Raw genomic sequence first — 15,652 nt, 5'->3', positions numbered from 1 at the left:
CGGCTGCTTCCCAAGCTCTGGCTGCTCCATACCCCATCTCTACCCCCATTCAGGGGCTCCCCGGCTCCAGCGGGTGGGTTTTGGGGAGCCGGAGGATGGGAGGCTGCTCTGGATGCTGCTGCTCCTGTGTTTTCCATGCCCAAAGTGTCTGGAACAGCTGCTTGGCTGCTTTTCCTTTTGGCTTAATCCCCCTCCTTTCTAACAGACAAAACCAACAAACCCCCCAAAAAACGCTTCACTGGCAGCTCACGTGACAGAAAGAAAATATTTATTTTCTTTTTCCCCCAAATCCTTCCACCATAAACCAGATTTCAGCCTCATACTAAAAATAGAAGGATTAAAACTAAACCTCCAGCACGGAGCCCCCGCCACGAGCAGCACCCAAAGCCGGTGGCCGCTGTGGAGATGGCAACGAGACCTCAGGCTGAGACACGGGGGGACCCAGAGCCCCGTGGTGATGCCACAAACCACAAACCCAGCTGCTGCGGCGATGCTGGAGCATCCCTGTCCCCAGGATGGATACGCAGGACCATCCATGGCCGTGCTGGCCCAGCAGGAGCCACGGGCTGGGAACGCTGGCTCACGGCAGGGTGGGATGGGATGGGACAAATTCCTCTCAAGCTAGATGGGAAAGGGGCCACGGGCACAGGGAAGAAGTTGAATCAGCTCCCAGGGAAGACAGCAAAGTGCTGGCAGTGCCAGACGTGGAGCAGAAGATGGAGATGGGTTCTGCCACCAAGGTGCAGGGGACACAAGGGCCACCCCAATATTCCACTTGAGATCAGAGGGATGTGGAGCATCGCTGGGTCACTCGTGGGTCTCCGCAAGGAGCTGCTGCCTTGGAGCATCCGCAGCCACTCCGCCCCTGCCCGCAGCTTCATCCCCTTTGTCCCACAGGGCCTCAAGGAAAGACCGAAAATGCAAAATGAGGGCAGCCTCCAAGAGGCACCGAGAGAGAGCGAGCACAAACAACTCCACTTCTTCCCTCGTTTGAAATCCCCACTCAAAGGTGCAGAGCACGAGGCGTTGGGCGTCTGGCAGCGCCCATCGGGGCGAGGGCTGCGGGTCAAACGAGATGGGAAGGGGATCTAAAAGGAAAGTGAATGCGTTGCTGCTGCTGCCGCTGAGCCCGGTGGGAGTAAAGAACAGGGATTATCCCAGGATGTTGAGGAGCAGCCGGTGGGTGGCAGATGCTCATCCCAGCTGGCAGAGACTCCCATGAGAGAGGAACCGTGGATGATGCTAAAGCTCGGCCTCAGGATCTCTGGAGGGAGGCAAGAGCCAGTCAGAGCTTGGGACTTTTTCCCCAGCCGCACATCCAGGCTCTGCCAGCAGCTCTGCCTGACACCTTTACAGATGGGGCAGCGCAGGGGAAAAGCCCGGTCGGAGGGAGAGACGCGCTGAGCAGCTCTGCCCTACACCAAGGATGCTCGGGGTGTGATGCAGCCCTGCTCCATGTGACAGCAATTAAACTGCTCGCCCCCTACTTCTGTCCCATAGCATCCTGCCCTGCTTCTCTTCACTGTTACTGGTTTCTGGGGTGAAATGTTATTTTCTGTTCCACTTTACCCATCTCTGCAGCCTTCAGGGGGCACCAAGGGCTTTGCCAGCCTGCAGGGGTTTCTCCCAGGCCACCAATCTCAGCAAGGAGGTCCCCGAGCCGCGAGTCCTTCCTCTGCCAGACTCAACAGCCTTGTATGCTCCGGGAAGGGATTTACCTCAACTGGTACTCGCCAAGCCCAGAGGAGAGAGTTCTGCCTTGAGCAGGGGCTGAGAGAGGTAAAGATGGAATGGAAGCACAGCCAAGTGTGCTGGGCTGGGCTGTGTAGCAGAAGTGGAGGCAGAAGAGCTTCCTGGGCACAAATCCTCAACAGCTGCACTGATTAATGAGCTGGCTGCTAATTGCCACACTTGGCTTAAGGAACAGGGCCAGGCCCTGCTTTGCCCAGCAGCCTGGTCCCAGCCAGGATCCCAGAGAGATCCAGGGATGCTGGACTCTGAGGAGCTCCTTGGCACTGCTGTGTCAGGGTACCCACATTACCGCTGAGCTGTGTCCCCAGCTCAGAGCCCGCAGCCACCCTGCCTGTCCCACCCATCCCTCGGCCAAGGGAAAGCTCACAAGAGCCATGAGGAAACCTGCAAGGTGGTGGAGGACTGAGAGAGGCATAGTGTGAGGAGCGGATGAAGGCACTTCGTCTGTTCAGCCCGGAGGATACTGAGGGGAGACCGCATTGCGCTCTGCAGCTTCCTCACCAGTGGGAGGCAGATGCTCATCCTGGCTGGCAGACTCCCATGGGAGAGGAACCGCGGACGATGCTAAAGCTCAGCCTCAGGATCTTTACAGACCGGGGATGTCCTGTACAGGGACAGGAGTTTGATTGGATGAGTCTTGGTTGCTTCCAACTCAGGACATCCTGTGATCCTACTCGATACCCATGTCTTCCTTTGTGGAGCCATGCTGTTGTTTCTGGGTGTTGGAGGAAAAAGAGTAAAAAAAAAAGAAACGACTTCAAAGTGCGAAACACATTTGTATGATGACAGCTACCTCCCAGTGTGGTTTTCCAGCAAGGCCTTGCTTGCAGGAATGCTGGATCCTGAGAAGCTCCTTGTGCCGCTTTATGCCCAGGGCACCCATGTAATCATTGAGCTGTGTCCCCAGCTCGGAGCTCTGAAGCTTTTCATCCGCTACAGGCATCTACGGTGTGGTGAGACAGTGGCTAGTGGCAAATTTGTAGGGCCTGTAAGCCTCTAGGACTTACTCCATAGACTGTTGGAAAATGTTGTCTTTGACAATCAGGACATGAGGCAACGATAGATCGAGCTTCAGTAGTAGAAAGTTGAAACTGTCTTTTGAGTGCTCTGTGACCCTGGTGAAAAAATTGATGAGAAGCAGTTGCTTGTTGCATAATGTTTGGTACCAGTCCCAATGCTACTGCAGATACTAATTGGTCAGCCCGGGCATTTCCTTCTGCTATAAAACCAGGTAAGTCACTGTGGCTTTTTATGTGTAGAATATAATAGGGTAGGCTGCGTTTTTGTATGGTTTCCCACAGGAGCTTCTTAACTCCAAACAACAGGAGGTTTGTTACTTGTTCAAGAACTGTTTTATCCAATCTCTGTACTAGGACTGCAACATAAGCAGAGTCGGTTACCACATTTATGGCTTGTGGGAACTGTAGAAATGCCAATGTAATGCAAATGCTCATAATTCCACCGCTTGTGGGGAGCCTTGTTGATGCTCAATTAAATGTTGCCGGTTTTGGCCATCAAACCATATAACAGCAGCTTTTCCTGTTTTCCCAGACCCATCTGTGAAAACTGTGGGTCTGTCAACAGGTGCTTTTGGCTTAACAGTTTCTGTGTGATAGAGATTTGAGTTCCCAGTTTACAAAGTGGATGGGAAGGAAAGTGATACGATATCTGGCCTTTAAAATTCAGGAGAGCAGCTTGAAGTGCAGAACTATTGGCAAGACACCATTCAAAATATTGAATTTATAGAGGAATAACAATGCATTCCGGATCTCATGCCAATAGTTCCACACATTGTGTTCGAATTTTTATAATGAGTTGAGCTAACAGCTCATACAATCCTGGAGCAGCCTTTTTTGTTCAAAATGGTAAGAAGATCCACTCCAATATACGGAAGGGGTCTTCCCAGCCCTACGCAAAGGCCTGGGGCTGCATGGCAGGAGACCAAGTGTTCTTCATGGGCACGGGTATTTGTGTCTGGGCGCGCCCCCCTGCGCTCTGTCTCCCGTTTCCCGGCTGTAGCATCTCTCCATTTATGCAATATTTGGACCAGCATTGCTTAGCAAAGTGTCCAGCTTTCCCACACCTGAGACATCTGCTAACAGCTGATGTAATTTGCTGATTTAGCAGTTCCACTATTCCTTTTTCGTCTATTTGAACAGGCAGTTTTGAGATGTCCAGTCTGGTTACATTTACAACATCCTTTGTCAGGTGTTCCCATGGCTGCCATAGCAGCAGCGACAGCAGCCATTCTTTGGTCAGCCGACCCCATCTGGGCACGAGCCATGATCATAGTTTCAAGAGTCGGCTCACCTGGCAAGGCATTTATTATTTTTTTACAATCTGCATTAGCATTATCTCGTGCCAGTTGTGTGATCAACATTGTTTTGACATAGCCATCAAAAACTCAGCGTTCTACAGCAGCCCGCAGCCTCTCTACAAATTGTAAAAATGGCTCTCGAACTCCCTGTGTAATTGTTGTATATTTATCCTTCGGTTCAGCGATCTCGGCTGTTCCCATCAGTGCTTCAAGCCCTACTGCTCTTACCTGTTCAAGCACTGAAGGGTGCCACTGAGCCTGATGCTGTGCATTACTAAACTGCCCAGTTCCTGTTAAAATATCTGCACCGTTCCCATGTCGGGGGTCTGACTCGGGGAGCTGCAGGTTCCGTATCGCATGTTCTTCTGCCCTTGGAGTCCAAATGTTTTGAAAAACTGCACACCGAACAGTCTGAAACACAATTTCTGCAATTTGGGCGAAGTCATATGGTGTCATTTCTTCCATAGTTAATAACCGAATTAATTGCATTGTTGCAGGGGAGCTGGAACCGTACTGTGTTTAAGAGTTTTTTGAAGTTCCTGTATTACTTTCCAGGCATGTGGCCTGTGCTCATCCATGATTCCCTGTCCTGGGTCCCCCCGGACTACTGGGAATGCCATAGCTGTCGCAGGACTCAGGTCACGTTCCTTTAAGGGTGTAGTTATTGCCTCGGACAACACCCAAAGTCCTTCCTGCACAGCCTGTTGTTTTACCTTATGCCAAAATAAACAGGGATCATACGGTCTCACAGTAACCTGCGAGGTTAAGGCTGTGTTTATATTTTGGACAAGCTGAGTCTGTTTCATCATCTGACCCACCAACAAGAAAACTTTTTCACCCCAACCGAGATAGTTTATTCTTTGGGCACGTCACCAGATCTCCTGAATTTAGGTGTTGAAACTCAGATAGAGATGCAGAATCTGGATCGGCAGTTAAGACAGGAAATTCCTCTTGCTCCATTAACAGATCCTCAGCAGATGGAGGCTCGTCTCAGGAGGCGAGGGGTGAAAGATCTTGTTCTGCCCAATCCCTCTGTTTCTTAAGTCTTTCAAAGTATCAAACAAAAGGCATCATGTGGTTAACAAGGATACTGACTCTGTCTCCGCATGAAGCGCTATCAAACCGCCTGTTCCCTATTTCTCTCCAATTCAAAACATTAAATGATGTTATTGTGTCTGGATAATAACCCCGTTTCTTACTCCATAAAAGCATCTTTTGTAACATTAGTTCTTCCAGCTTGCCACCTTTTTTTTAGTATTTGTTTCCACGTGCTTATTATCATTTCTTCCTCTTCTGTTACTGAGGTCTCCATCTTTCCCCAGCAGCTCACCTGTACTCGGTATCTTCTTAAAGGTCCCAGATCCAGAATTAAGCAGCTCTTCCCGCTGCTCCTGCTTTGCTGTGGCTCTTGGCTCTACTCACCGAAACTCCGAAAAAACTTAGCAGCTATGCTCGCTGCTCTCTTGGCTGTGCCCGCTGAAACTCTTAACACTGTATCACATTGTGGAACCCCAAAACCTATATCCTGTTGGAAACTCCTGGCCGCGAGCCACCGGATGCCGCAGCTGAGACACGACATGGTGATGTGGCAGCAAGTTTCTTTATTGAGGTGACATGGCTGACCACGTGGGCTTGATCTTACACGCGCCTCTTATAGCCTTTATTAACACACCTATCTCCGCAGGATCAGATTAGCTTATACATTAAATAATCTGTGTGAACAGATGGTGCTAATTTCTCGCGCAGTCCTATATCGTCCACCCACTTCCCACCCCACGATCTCCCTCCGGGTACGGTCAGCAGGGGTGCTCAGCCCGCTGTGGACCCCCACAAAATGTGACTGTTTTCTACGTGTATAAAAAACAAATAAAACCCCTCAGGCTGCGGGATCCAACACAGAATCTCTCGACGGGCTGACACGGGGTTTTGCTGCAAGGGAACAGCCGCAGCCCAGAACTGGAGCCAGAGCTGCCCTGATGCGACAGATGCAGGAGAGTTCCTCAGGGGAGATTTTCCCAGGGACCTGGGAAAGATAACTGCTATTCCTGACTTGGGTGAGGTCTATCTGGCAGAAAGCCCTGCCCTGCACTTTGCTCCAGAGAGGGGAGAAAACTCCGCTCTCTCCAGCCCAAGATGATTTCTTTTAATGCTACAAACTCTGCTGCAAAGTGAGGTGGAAACAGGGCAACTCGGGACAGCGGGAAACAAAACTCCTCATCGGTAACGGAATGAAAAGCAGAACACGAAGCTGGAACAGAAGAAGCAGCTCTGGAGGCCACGGACAGGCAGGTTTGGTTTGGAGACAGTGGGTTTGAGATCACGGAGGAGGTGGGAGAATCTCAAGGACCAACAGCCTGAGATGTTTCCAGGACTGTCTCTGTACTTCAGTCCCTCCTCCACGCTCCTCCCAGGACGGAAAAGAAATCCAAACCCTGCAGCAACCTCCAGATTTTTTCTTCCCCCTAGTGAGGAGGAAGAAGTTGTGAAGCCTAATTTAGGCTGCGTTACACGCCGTATCCCACAAAGAGAATACTTTCTGGTGTGAATTTATGCAAGGAAAACACCTGTAAACAATTTGAAGCAACCTAAACACAAACTCCCTTTGAGGAGAGCAATGGCACTGCAACCTCGCAGCTCCAGGCACCTCGCAAACCCAGCTTATCCCAACGGGCTCGTCCATGTGGCAACCGCACGGGAGAGGTGAGGAGCGAGGGACAAAGACCATGGAAGGATTCAACCACGAACTGCACACCCGGCAGACAGACCATGACCAAGAAGAGACAGACCCATTGTTCTTAACGGGGACTCCAGGAAAGCGCGTCTCTTCAAGCAAGTTAAACCTACACCTGGAAAACACCTCCACCTGCACACAGAATTCCTCCTTTCTGGGGGATGAGGGAAAAATACCATAAATAAAGTTACCGCAATGTTCCCCGGGCGGCTGACTCTGCTGTCCTCGCTGTGCCGAACACCTGCACCCTTCCTCCCAGCCTCCCCAGACCCAGACCTGGATGGACGACATTCCCAGGGAGTGTGAACAAAAACCTGCTCCAAGAAGAGGAAGAACAAACCCACTTTCCCTCATGAGTTTCCCCACGCTCCTCCCCAGCCCCAGTCCTACACGAAAAACCCAAACCAGCCTCGCAGCCACAGGCGCTCCCAGCTTTTACTCCAGCTGCAAAGGGAGCGCGCACCGTGTGGCGGCTCAGGCTGGAAAACAAGGCAGAGCCTCAGCGTTAATGTATGAATCCCGGAGGGAGTTCCAAACCCCACCCGAGCATCTGCAGACGCCGGATCCCGTCCCACAGCTGCGGGAGAGAAGCTCACCCCGATCAGCCCAGGTCTCAATTCCAGTCACTTGCACGTGCCTCGTTCGTGTCCCGTTTCCCCCTTCCAGCACTTTCCAGCCCTTTCTGCTCACTCCCCAAGCAGCTACTCGGCTCCGGTGACACTCACGGCAGGCACTGTGTGGCCAGGGAGGGCTCTGCCTTTCAGGCCATCTCCGCAGCACTCTGGGCTCTTCCCGGTGTCGGAGCTGACACTGGGATGCTGCGGCACGCCCTGGGCGATGCCGACAGGTCGGCACTTGGCGCTCTTCTCCAGGGAGGAAGCAAAACCAAAGCTCAGGGACCGGCTGGGCTCCAGTTCTCCCGGGAGGAACTCGTGGGCCACAGTCTTGGCACCGGCTTCTCCGTGGTGCCGCGAGGAGCCATCCACCTCCCAGGAACACCGTCCCTCGCTCTGCAAGGGCAAACTGGAGGGCCTGAGCAGGGGCCTCCTGTCCAAAGTCTCTCCAGCGACACTGCAGGAAAGAGACGGGAAAGGGGACACGGTGCCTGGCTGCTCCGATGGCTCCCACACACTCTCCATCGCCACGGCCGCAGCCAAACCCCAGAGCTCGCTTCTCCCGGCAGCCGTAACACAGTCGTGCTGGAGGTGCTGCGAGCCCGGCCAGCTCGAGCCACCGTCGGGAGCCACCAGCACACCCTCGCCTTTGCTCCTGCTCCTCCTCACTCCGCATGTGTCCTTTCTGTCACCCTCCTGCTTTGCCCAGGGCTGGCCTGGCTGAGGGCCGCTCCTGGCAACCTGCAAGCTCGCCAGCTCAAACTCCAGGCTCTCGGCGTCGAGCGAGCGGCTCCTGCGGTCAAGGGAGAGTGGTGCTGGCCAGCAGGGGCTCAGCCCGTGCAGGCGCAGGTGCCGGGGAAGGCTGGCAACGCCCCAGCTGCCGCTCAGGAAGGAGCCCGGCACGCACCCCGGAGACGTTGGCTCCTCACATTCAGCCAGCGACTCTTTCTGGCTGAAGCCATCATCAAAGGCCTCGGCGATGTCCTCACCACCGTTCAGCTCGGGATGCTGCTCGCACTCCCCTTCCCCTTCCTGCTCCACATCCACCACGTCGAAGGTGACCATGGTGGGGAGGGCAGGGAGGTTCTGGGTGAAGGAAGAGCCCGAGCCGGAGCTCCCCAGGCTTTCGGAGAGGCTGGAGAAGAGGGTCCCACTGCTGGCAAACTCCACCAGCGCCTGCGAGAAGCTCACCGTGTGCTCAGGCTCGCTGCACACAGCGGGCTCGCCGGGGGCGTCCGCTCCGTCGCTGAGCTCCTGCTCTGGGAGTCTGCAGCCAGGGAACACCCCCGCTTCAGCCCGGGCTGCTCCACCCTGGATGGGGCCCCCAGACAACTCATGGTCCAGGTCCAAATCGAACCCCGCGTTCTCCTGTGGGAGCTGAATAAGGCAACTTCCTTGGGCTTTTTGGCTACCGTAACAGGTTTCTGGACACGGCGTCCAAGGAAAATCCCTCCACTCGGGATCTTCAGCTTGAGCTCCCAAACCCCCATCATTTGCACACCTGGGTGGGGGGTGTGAGCCCACCTGCTCCCTGCCAAGGCTGCTCTGGTTCTTGCCGACGCAGCTGGCTGCTCTGCTTTCACATTCAACGCACGGCTTTTCCCGGGGACACTTCTCCTTGTTGGGGACAACAAGGCGTTTCATGACCGGCTCCCTCTGCAGCTCCCAGTACAGCAGCTCCTTCTGAATGGCCACCAGCCGCTCCTCCTCCGTCTCCATCAGCCCTCGCTTCTGATCCAGCATCTGCACCAGGCTCTCCTCGGCAGGGAGGCACAAGTCCAAGAAGCAGCTGAAGATCTCCGGGCGCGAGACTTTGCTCTCAAACAGGGATTCCTCCCTGTGAGAGGGACTCATCAGCGCGTCAAACTCATAAAGTGCATCCCCGCTGTAGCTGTCTCTGGGAAGACGGTCCTTCTTGAGCTCCCCAAGCCCGTCTCCAGCTTCATCCTCCAGCCCTGGTGTGGTGGAGTCGTAATAACCCTCGTCGCTGTTTGGGGCGGACTCTTGCTGGTCACTCTGTGGCGTCAGGAGGTCAAGACCGTCCATCGCCTCCCCCACATAGGGAAGCACTGCTGCCTCGTGCGAGGCGTGGGTCTCCAAACTGCTCCTCAACACCTGCGCTCCGTAGCTCCTGTCCTCAGCTGCTCTGCTGTCCCACGGCTCAGGGAGGAAATCCTCCGCCTCCTCCGGGATGGCCATCTCCTCCCCACCACCCTGGAAGGTGACCAGGCAGGAGCTTCGTTTAGCAGCATCGCGGCTGTGCCCCACAGAGAGGGTGCTCTCAGCGATGTCGGGCTCAGCGATGTCGTCTCCGCACCCTGTCAGGGAATCAAAGCTCTTCAGAGATGCAACGTCTCCCAAGATGAGGTTCAGCAAGTCCCCAGAGTGTAGGCAGGCAGGGTCGGTGTCCAGGAAGTCTGGGTGAAAGGCCAGCAGCTGATTGCTGTTGTCAAACTCTGCACAGACGACAGCGTCAGCCTTTGATGTCGTACCTGGAACGTCCCCTCTCCCTGCCAACACCTCTGCGTCACCCTCGGAGCTGCCCCCATCAACTGGCAGAGCGCTAGGCTGGGCAGCCTCCCCGCAGTCGGCAGCAGTGCCCACCGAGCCGTCATCGTCTGCGCTCCCCGGGACAGCCGCAGGCAGAGGCGCAGCTCCCAGGCCCCTTCCCTCTACAGCCCCTTCGCTCGCCAATCCCACACCAGGGGCTTTGACGGCCTTCTCCAAAGCCCCGTTCCACTCTGCGAGTTCTGCTTTCTCACCCTCAGCAGCCTTGCTCTTCCGGTGACGCCGGATGCTGTTAAAAAACCCTCTCAGGCCTTTCTTGGCTCTGGGGCAGGAGGACTTCTCCCCGGTGGGCTTTTTCTCACCGCCCTCGATGCTCCCAGGTGGAGAGCTGTCCCGCCGGCCCAAATTCAACTTGGTGCTGGGGGCCAGGGCCATGTGAGCACTCTGGGAGCTCGGCAGAAGGCAAGCTTGCGAGTCACTGCTCCCCTCCAAAGGGTTTTCCGGCTGTGTCGTGCCGCCCTTGTCGCACACCGCAGCACTGAGGCCGTCGTGGGTCTGGCATTTGCTGAGGCCCTTCTTAGAGGCCGCTTTCCCCTGCCCTTTGCTCCGACCCCCAAAGAAGCTGGGCAGCGTGCAGATGCTCCTCTTCCCTCCAAAGAGTTTCAACGCCGTTTTCTTCAGCTTGCCGGGGGGCAGCTGAGGCTGCTGCGGCTCCGCGGCCCCCACGCAGGCATCGCCCAGCTCAGGCAGCCGCTGCCCGCTCTCCTCCTGCCTCTGGGTGCTTCCCTCTTGCTGCCCGCGCTGCGCCCAGGACCAGGCAGGCTCCTCCAGGCAGCCCGCTTCCATGGCGGCCCGTGCGGGTGCATCAGAGGGGAACGGCGGCTCTGGGAGCAGAGTCCTCGTGCAGGCACAGAGAATGGAGCATCGTGGCGAATCTAGAGCACAGAGAAAGGGGAGAGCGGTGAGGAGGCAGCGCACGGTGCAGAGCCAGGGGTGGCATGAGATTCATCGCCAGCAGAACTGCCAAAGCCTCCGACCCCTCGCCTCCCTAAAGCCAGGCATGAAAATGTCACAAGCCATAAATTTACCCGCTTGCCAGGGCAGGAAAACCACAAGTCTCCGTTCGGCAGCATCCCCACTGCCCAGGGACAGGCAGGTCTGACCCCACAGCCTCCCAGCTCCAACCCCTTCCCATTCCTAGCCTTTTTCCCACCAGGGCGATCAGGATGGATTTCCAGCCGCCTGTGAGCAGAGAGCAGACTCCTCCAGAAGGGAGAGGGACTGGCACTGCCAAAGCCAATTCCAGCTCTCCCAGACCAAGCACCGGGCTATGCGGAAAATTGGACAGAGAGCAAAGGAGGACGCAGCCTCAAAACGAGCAGCACCCAGGGACAAAGCCCTTTGCTCCAGGGGTTTTCAAGAGATTTCAGTTGTTTCTAGAATCCCCTCTCCAGCAGAGAAGGATCGCATCAAACACATCCCCCGGGAACCTCTGTGACCCGATTATCTCTGGTTTTAATCTGATCCTGGATCGGTGTCGGAACCAGCAGAACTAAATCAGTGATGTCTCTGCTGCAGAGCCCAGGGTGGAGAAAGTAAATGCAATCAAAGCTGTAACACGTGGCCGAGCCACAGTGCCCGAGGCTCTGCTCCAACTGGTGCGAGGCCGCTGGACCCTTCCCTTCAGCCAGAGATCCTGAATTACAAACACACCCAAGCGATGGCCTCCAGCTCCTGCAGCCTCTGCCGCTCAGCACCCCACTCAGATCCACAGCCAGAGCTCAGCCGGCTGGCAAACCTCCTTCCTACCAACGACCCTGGGCTTCTCCAGCTCTACCAGGAGCCCTCGGCGCCTCCAAAGCCGGGCTCTGCCCAGGAGCCCTCGGTGCCTCCAAAGCCGGACTCTGCCCAGGAGCCCTCGGTGCCTTCAAAGCCGGGCTCTGCCCAGGAGCCCTCGGCGCCTCCAAAGCCGGGCTCTGCCCAGGCGCCCTCGGTGCCTCCAAAGCCGGGCTCTGCCCAGGGAGTCCCCAGGAGCCCTCGGTGTTTCCAAAGGCTCTCTGGAGCAGCGCTGGGCTTTCCCTGCAGCCTCTCTGCATAGACCTGGTTCCAGAGGCCCGAAGGAAAACCACTCATGGAGCCGCACCCACCGCCAGAGCAAAACCAGAGAGCATAGAACAGAACCGGGATTTCGGGAGCTCTGCTCGAGAACCAGAACAGAACGCGGATTTCAGGAGCCCCATCAGGTTTCCGTTCGGCTCTGGCTCTGCCTCCGCGCCAGCATCGCCGGACACGGCCGTGGCCAGGCTGAGGCCATGGGGGCTCGTAGGGGAAGGAGCAGGAACCTCGCTGCCGGGGAACGGGAACGGGGGGAGCGGGACGAGGGGTGAGGGGAGTGGGGAGAGAAAAGGGGAGCGGGGGGAGGAGAGGGGAGAGCGACACATGGAGAGAGGGGAGAGCGGGGACGGGGCGTGAGGGCAGAGAGGCACGTGAGGAGAGGAAAGGAGAGGGGAGAGGGGAGAGGAGAAAGGGCGAGGGAAGAAGGGAGAGGGGTGTGGGGAGGAGAGGGACGAGGAGAGAGGGGAGTGTGGAGTGTGGCCGTGGAGAGGGGCGCGGGGAGAGAGACAGGCGGAGAGAAGAAGGCAAAGGGAGAGGGGAGCGTGGGGAGGAGAGGGGTGAAGGAGAATGGGCGAGAGGGAGTCGGGAGAGAAGAGAGAGGGGAGAGATGAGAGGAGAAGAGAGGGAGAGGGAGGGGGCGTGGGGAGGGGAGGAGAGGAGTGGGCGGGCAGGCGGTAGGTCCCCCCGCGGAGGCTCCGCTCCCGCACTCACCCTCGGGCCGGTCCCAGCGCGCGGGGGGCGGGGCCGCTGTGACGTCACGAGCGCAGTGCGGCCAATGGTGCGGGGCCCGGAACGAGTGGGACGCGCGGCGGTGACGTCACGCGAGCGCCGATACCTCGCCGGGCGGGGCGGGCGGCGGCTGCGGGTTTGCCTCGGCCACCCGCGCATTAGCGGCCCGCTCCTCTCCATTCACCCTCCGTCCCCCTCTTCAGCCCCGATCGCCCCCACCCTTCATCCCCATCACTCCCCACTCAGCCCGCCGCCTCCCACACCCCCATCCAACCAGCCCCATCGCCCCCATCTCCCCCTGCTCCCGCTCATCCCCCCTTCGTTCCCTGTTGCCCACCACTCACCCACATCGCCCCCTCCACCCTCCATCGCCACCCACACTCTATCCAGCCCCTTGCCCCCCACTCCCCCCCTCCCCCAGTCGCCCTCATCGCCCCCTGCTCCCCCATCCCCCACCCACCCCCATCGCCCCCCTCCATCCTCCATCGCCTCCCTTTCACCTCCCATCGCCCCCTCTCAACTCACCACCCCCCACTCACCCCATTCGCCGCTTGCTCCCCCATCCCCCTACTCGCCCTCCATGCCCCCCTTTCACCCCCTATCACCCCCATTGCCCTCATTAACACCCATCATCCCCCCTTCAGCCCCATCATCCCCCCTTCGGCTCCATCACTCCCACTCACCCCAATCATCCCCCCTTCAGCTCCATCACTCCCACTCACCCCCATCACCCCCATTCACCCCGCATCACCTCCGCATCTCCATTCACCCCCCCCATCACGTCCCATCGCTTCCCACTCACCCCTCATTGCCCCGCTCCCCCCCTTGCCCCACTCACCTACATCATCCCCATTCCCCTGGTCACCACCCTTCACCCCCATCACCCCCCGACTCACCCTTATCATCCCCCATTCCCCCCCTCATTGCCCCCCACTCCCCCCCGACCCCCATCAGCAGGGCAGAGGCAGCCCACACTGCACACACAGCCTTGTTTAATGGCTCACTGTTGCATTTCAGCCGGGAATGGTGTCCCAGCCTCTCTCAGGTTGGATGGAGCACTGGGACAGCTGCCCAGGGCAGTGGTGGAGTCCCCATCCTGTGAGGGATTTAAAAGCCAGGCAGACAAAGTGCTCAGGGATGGTTTAGTAGTGAACAGGTACAGTTGACTTGATCTCAGACATGTTTTCCAACCGAACAATTCTGTGTGATGCTCCAGTTACCGTGGTTCAACAGGATGAGGCAGCGGCTTTCTCTGTGGGTTAAAACTGTGAGGGTGGGGAGGCCCTGGCCCAGGTTGCCCAGAGCAGTGGTGGCTGCCCCATCCCCGGAGGGGTTCCAGGCCAGCTTGGATGGGGCTTGGAGCCCCTGATCCAGTGGGAGGTGGCCCTGCCCATGGCAGGGGTTTGGAACTGGATGGGCTTTGAGGTCCATTCCAACCCAAACCATTCTGTGATTCTAGCCATTCTAAACAAAAGCCTTTTTATTGCTTAGCCCAGGGAGACGATTGGACTGTGTCAATTGTGAGGCTGCCATCAGTCACAGCTTTGATGGGGTTTGCCCGAAACACAAGCTGGAGGAGAAAGTGAAGCGGGGCTTTAGCCAGGGATTTGTGCAGCTCAATCCGTGCTCTGACCCTGACAGCCATCCCAAAAAAACATGCACTCGTATGACCTCCCCATGGTGGGGACGATAAGGACAGAGCAGCAGCTGAAGCCGTCTCTGACAAGCGTCAGAGCAGGACCAGCACCAGGGAGAGGCCACTAGCCCAGCGCTTCTTTGGGTAAGGAAGTTCTGAGCATCCCTGATTGAATTTAGGGAGGGGAAAGGGCAGAGGGCGCTGGTTGGTAAGCTCCAGATCTTTTCCTTCACTTTAAACGCAGGCAGATGTCTGGAAGGAAATCAGCTGGGAAAAGTGAAACATGGAGCTGGGTCATTGTCACCAAGGGCTTACTGCATCGAGCAAGGAATGTGTGGTGGCACTGGATGGTGTCTGGGTCATGAGCTCAAATCCCTTCTGAGACTTCAAATGCTGCCTCTGGAATCGTGATCCCATCTAACCTTTCTGCAGTCACCAGGCTGTTATTCTGAGCATCCTTCTTATATCCTCTGTGCTTCTTGGCTTAAAACTCTTCCCCCAAAGCCCTCGAGTTGCTTTTCCAGATCCCATGGTTGAGGTTTCAGACTGCTAAGGCTGCAACAGCATTTTCTCCTGAGGGCGATGGCAAAGCTGCTGCACCAGCTGGAGTCCCCGGCAGCACTGGGATTCTCCATGACTGCTGGCGATGCTCATGGCTGCGGGTGTTTAATACCACATTGCCTGGAGCGGATTCCCCTTGGATTCACCTGCAGTGAGTCTGAGCTCACGGGCAGAGTGATGGATACAGGCACCACATACTAAGAGGATTCTGGAAGCCACCCAGGCACTGGCAGTGGGGCACTGTGAGATGAATTCCACCTTATCCCTGTGTCTCCTCCTTCTCTCACTCTTTCCCAGCCGCACAAGTGGCAGCAGAAGTGTTTGACTGTGGTGGTGGGGCATTGCTGAGGGGCACTGCGTGAGCAGTGCTTAGACTGGCCCATCCCACCAAGGATGTTCAGGCCTTCAGCTCTAAGTGTCTATTGGTACATACAAACTTTTTTATTGGTAAATATAGACTTGTTCCCTGCAAGCAAAGCCTTGTTTGAGTAGGATCACAGAATGTCCTGAGTTGGAAAGAACCAACAAGACTCATCTAGTTGAACTCCTGCCCCTGCACAGGACATCCCCAACATTCATACCATGGGGCTGAGGGCCTTGGCCAAAGGGTTCTGGAACATTGTCAGGCTCAGCACTGTGACTGCTTCCCTGTGAGCTGTTCCAGGGCTCCACCTCCCTCTGGGGGAAGA

At 56.7% G+C, this 15,652-nt stretch overlaps 1 protein-coding gene and 1 long non-coding RNA gene across 4 annotated transcripts; one reads left to right on the top strand and one right to left on the bottom strand.

Moving 5' to 3' along the window:
* Nucleotides 1–5,490: 5,490 nt before the first annotated feature.
* On the bottom strand, nt 5,491–12,805 carry AMER1 (APC membrane recruitment protein 1). 3 transcript variants are annotated; one of them, XM_054075962.1, is made up of 2 exons: nt 12,070–12,338; nt 5,491–10,857 (listed from the first exon to the last, which is right to left on the bottom strand). In XM_054075962.1, exon 2 carries the CDS (start codon nt 10,766–10,768, stop codon nt 7,502–7,504), a length of 3,267 nt encoding a protein of 1,088 aa, XP_053931937.1. In that variant the 5' UTR covers nt 10,769–10,857; nt 12,070–12,338; the 3' UTR covers nt 5,491–7,501. The 3 variants fall into 3 exon arrangements, with proteins under 3 accessions (XP_053931937.1, XP_053931935.1, XP_053931936.1); XM_054075960.1 differs by lacking the exon at nt 12,070–12,338 and adding an exon at nt 12,749–12,805 and having other exon boundaries at nt 5,505–10,857; XM_054075961.1 differs by having other exon boundaries at nt 5,512–10,857; nt 12,104–12,313.
* Nucleotides 12,806–13,796: 991 nt separating this feature from the next.
* Nucleotides 13,797–15,336, top strand: LOC128853203 (uncharacterized). Its single transcript, XR_008451519.1, has 3 exons — nt 13,797–13,922; nt 14,258–14,546; nt 14,647–15,336. It is a non-coding gene; the product is annotated as an uncharacterized LOC128853203 (long non-coding RNA).
* Nucleotides 15,337–15,652: the final 316 nt, after the last annotated feature.

This window comes from Cuculus canorus, chromosome 10 (genome assembly GCF_017976375.1).
Source record: "Cuculus canorus isolate bCucCan1 chromosome 10, bCucCan1.pri, whole genome shotgun sequence".
Lineage (NCBI taxonomy): Eukaryota > Metazoa > Chordata > Aves > Cuculiformes > Cuculidae > Cuculus > Cuculus canorus.
Note: the sequence above shows the minus strand (reverse complement) of the source record. Positions and strands in the feature narration are given on the sequence as shown.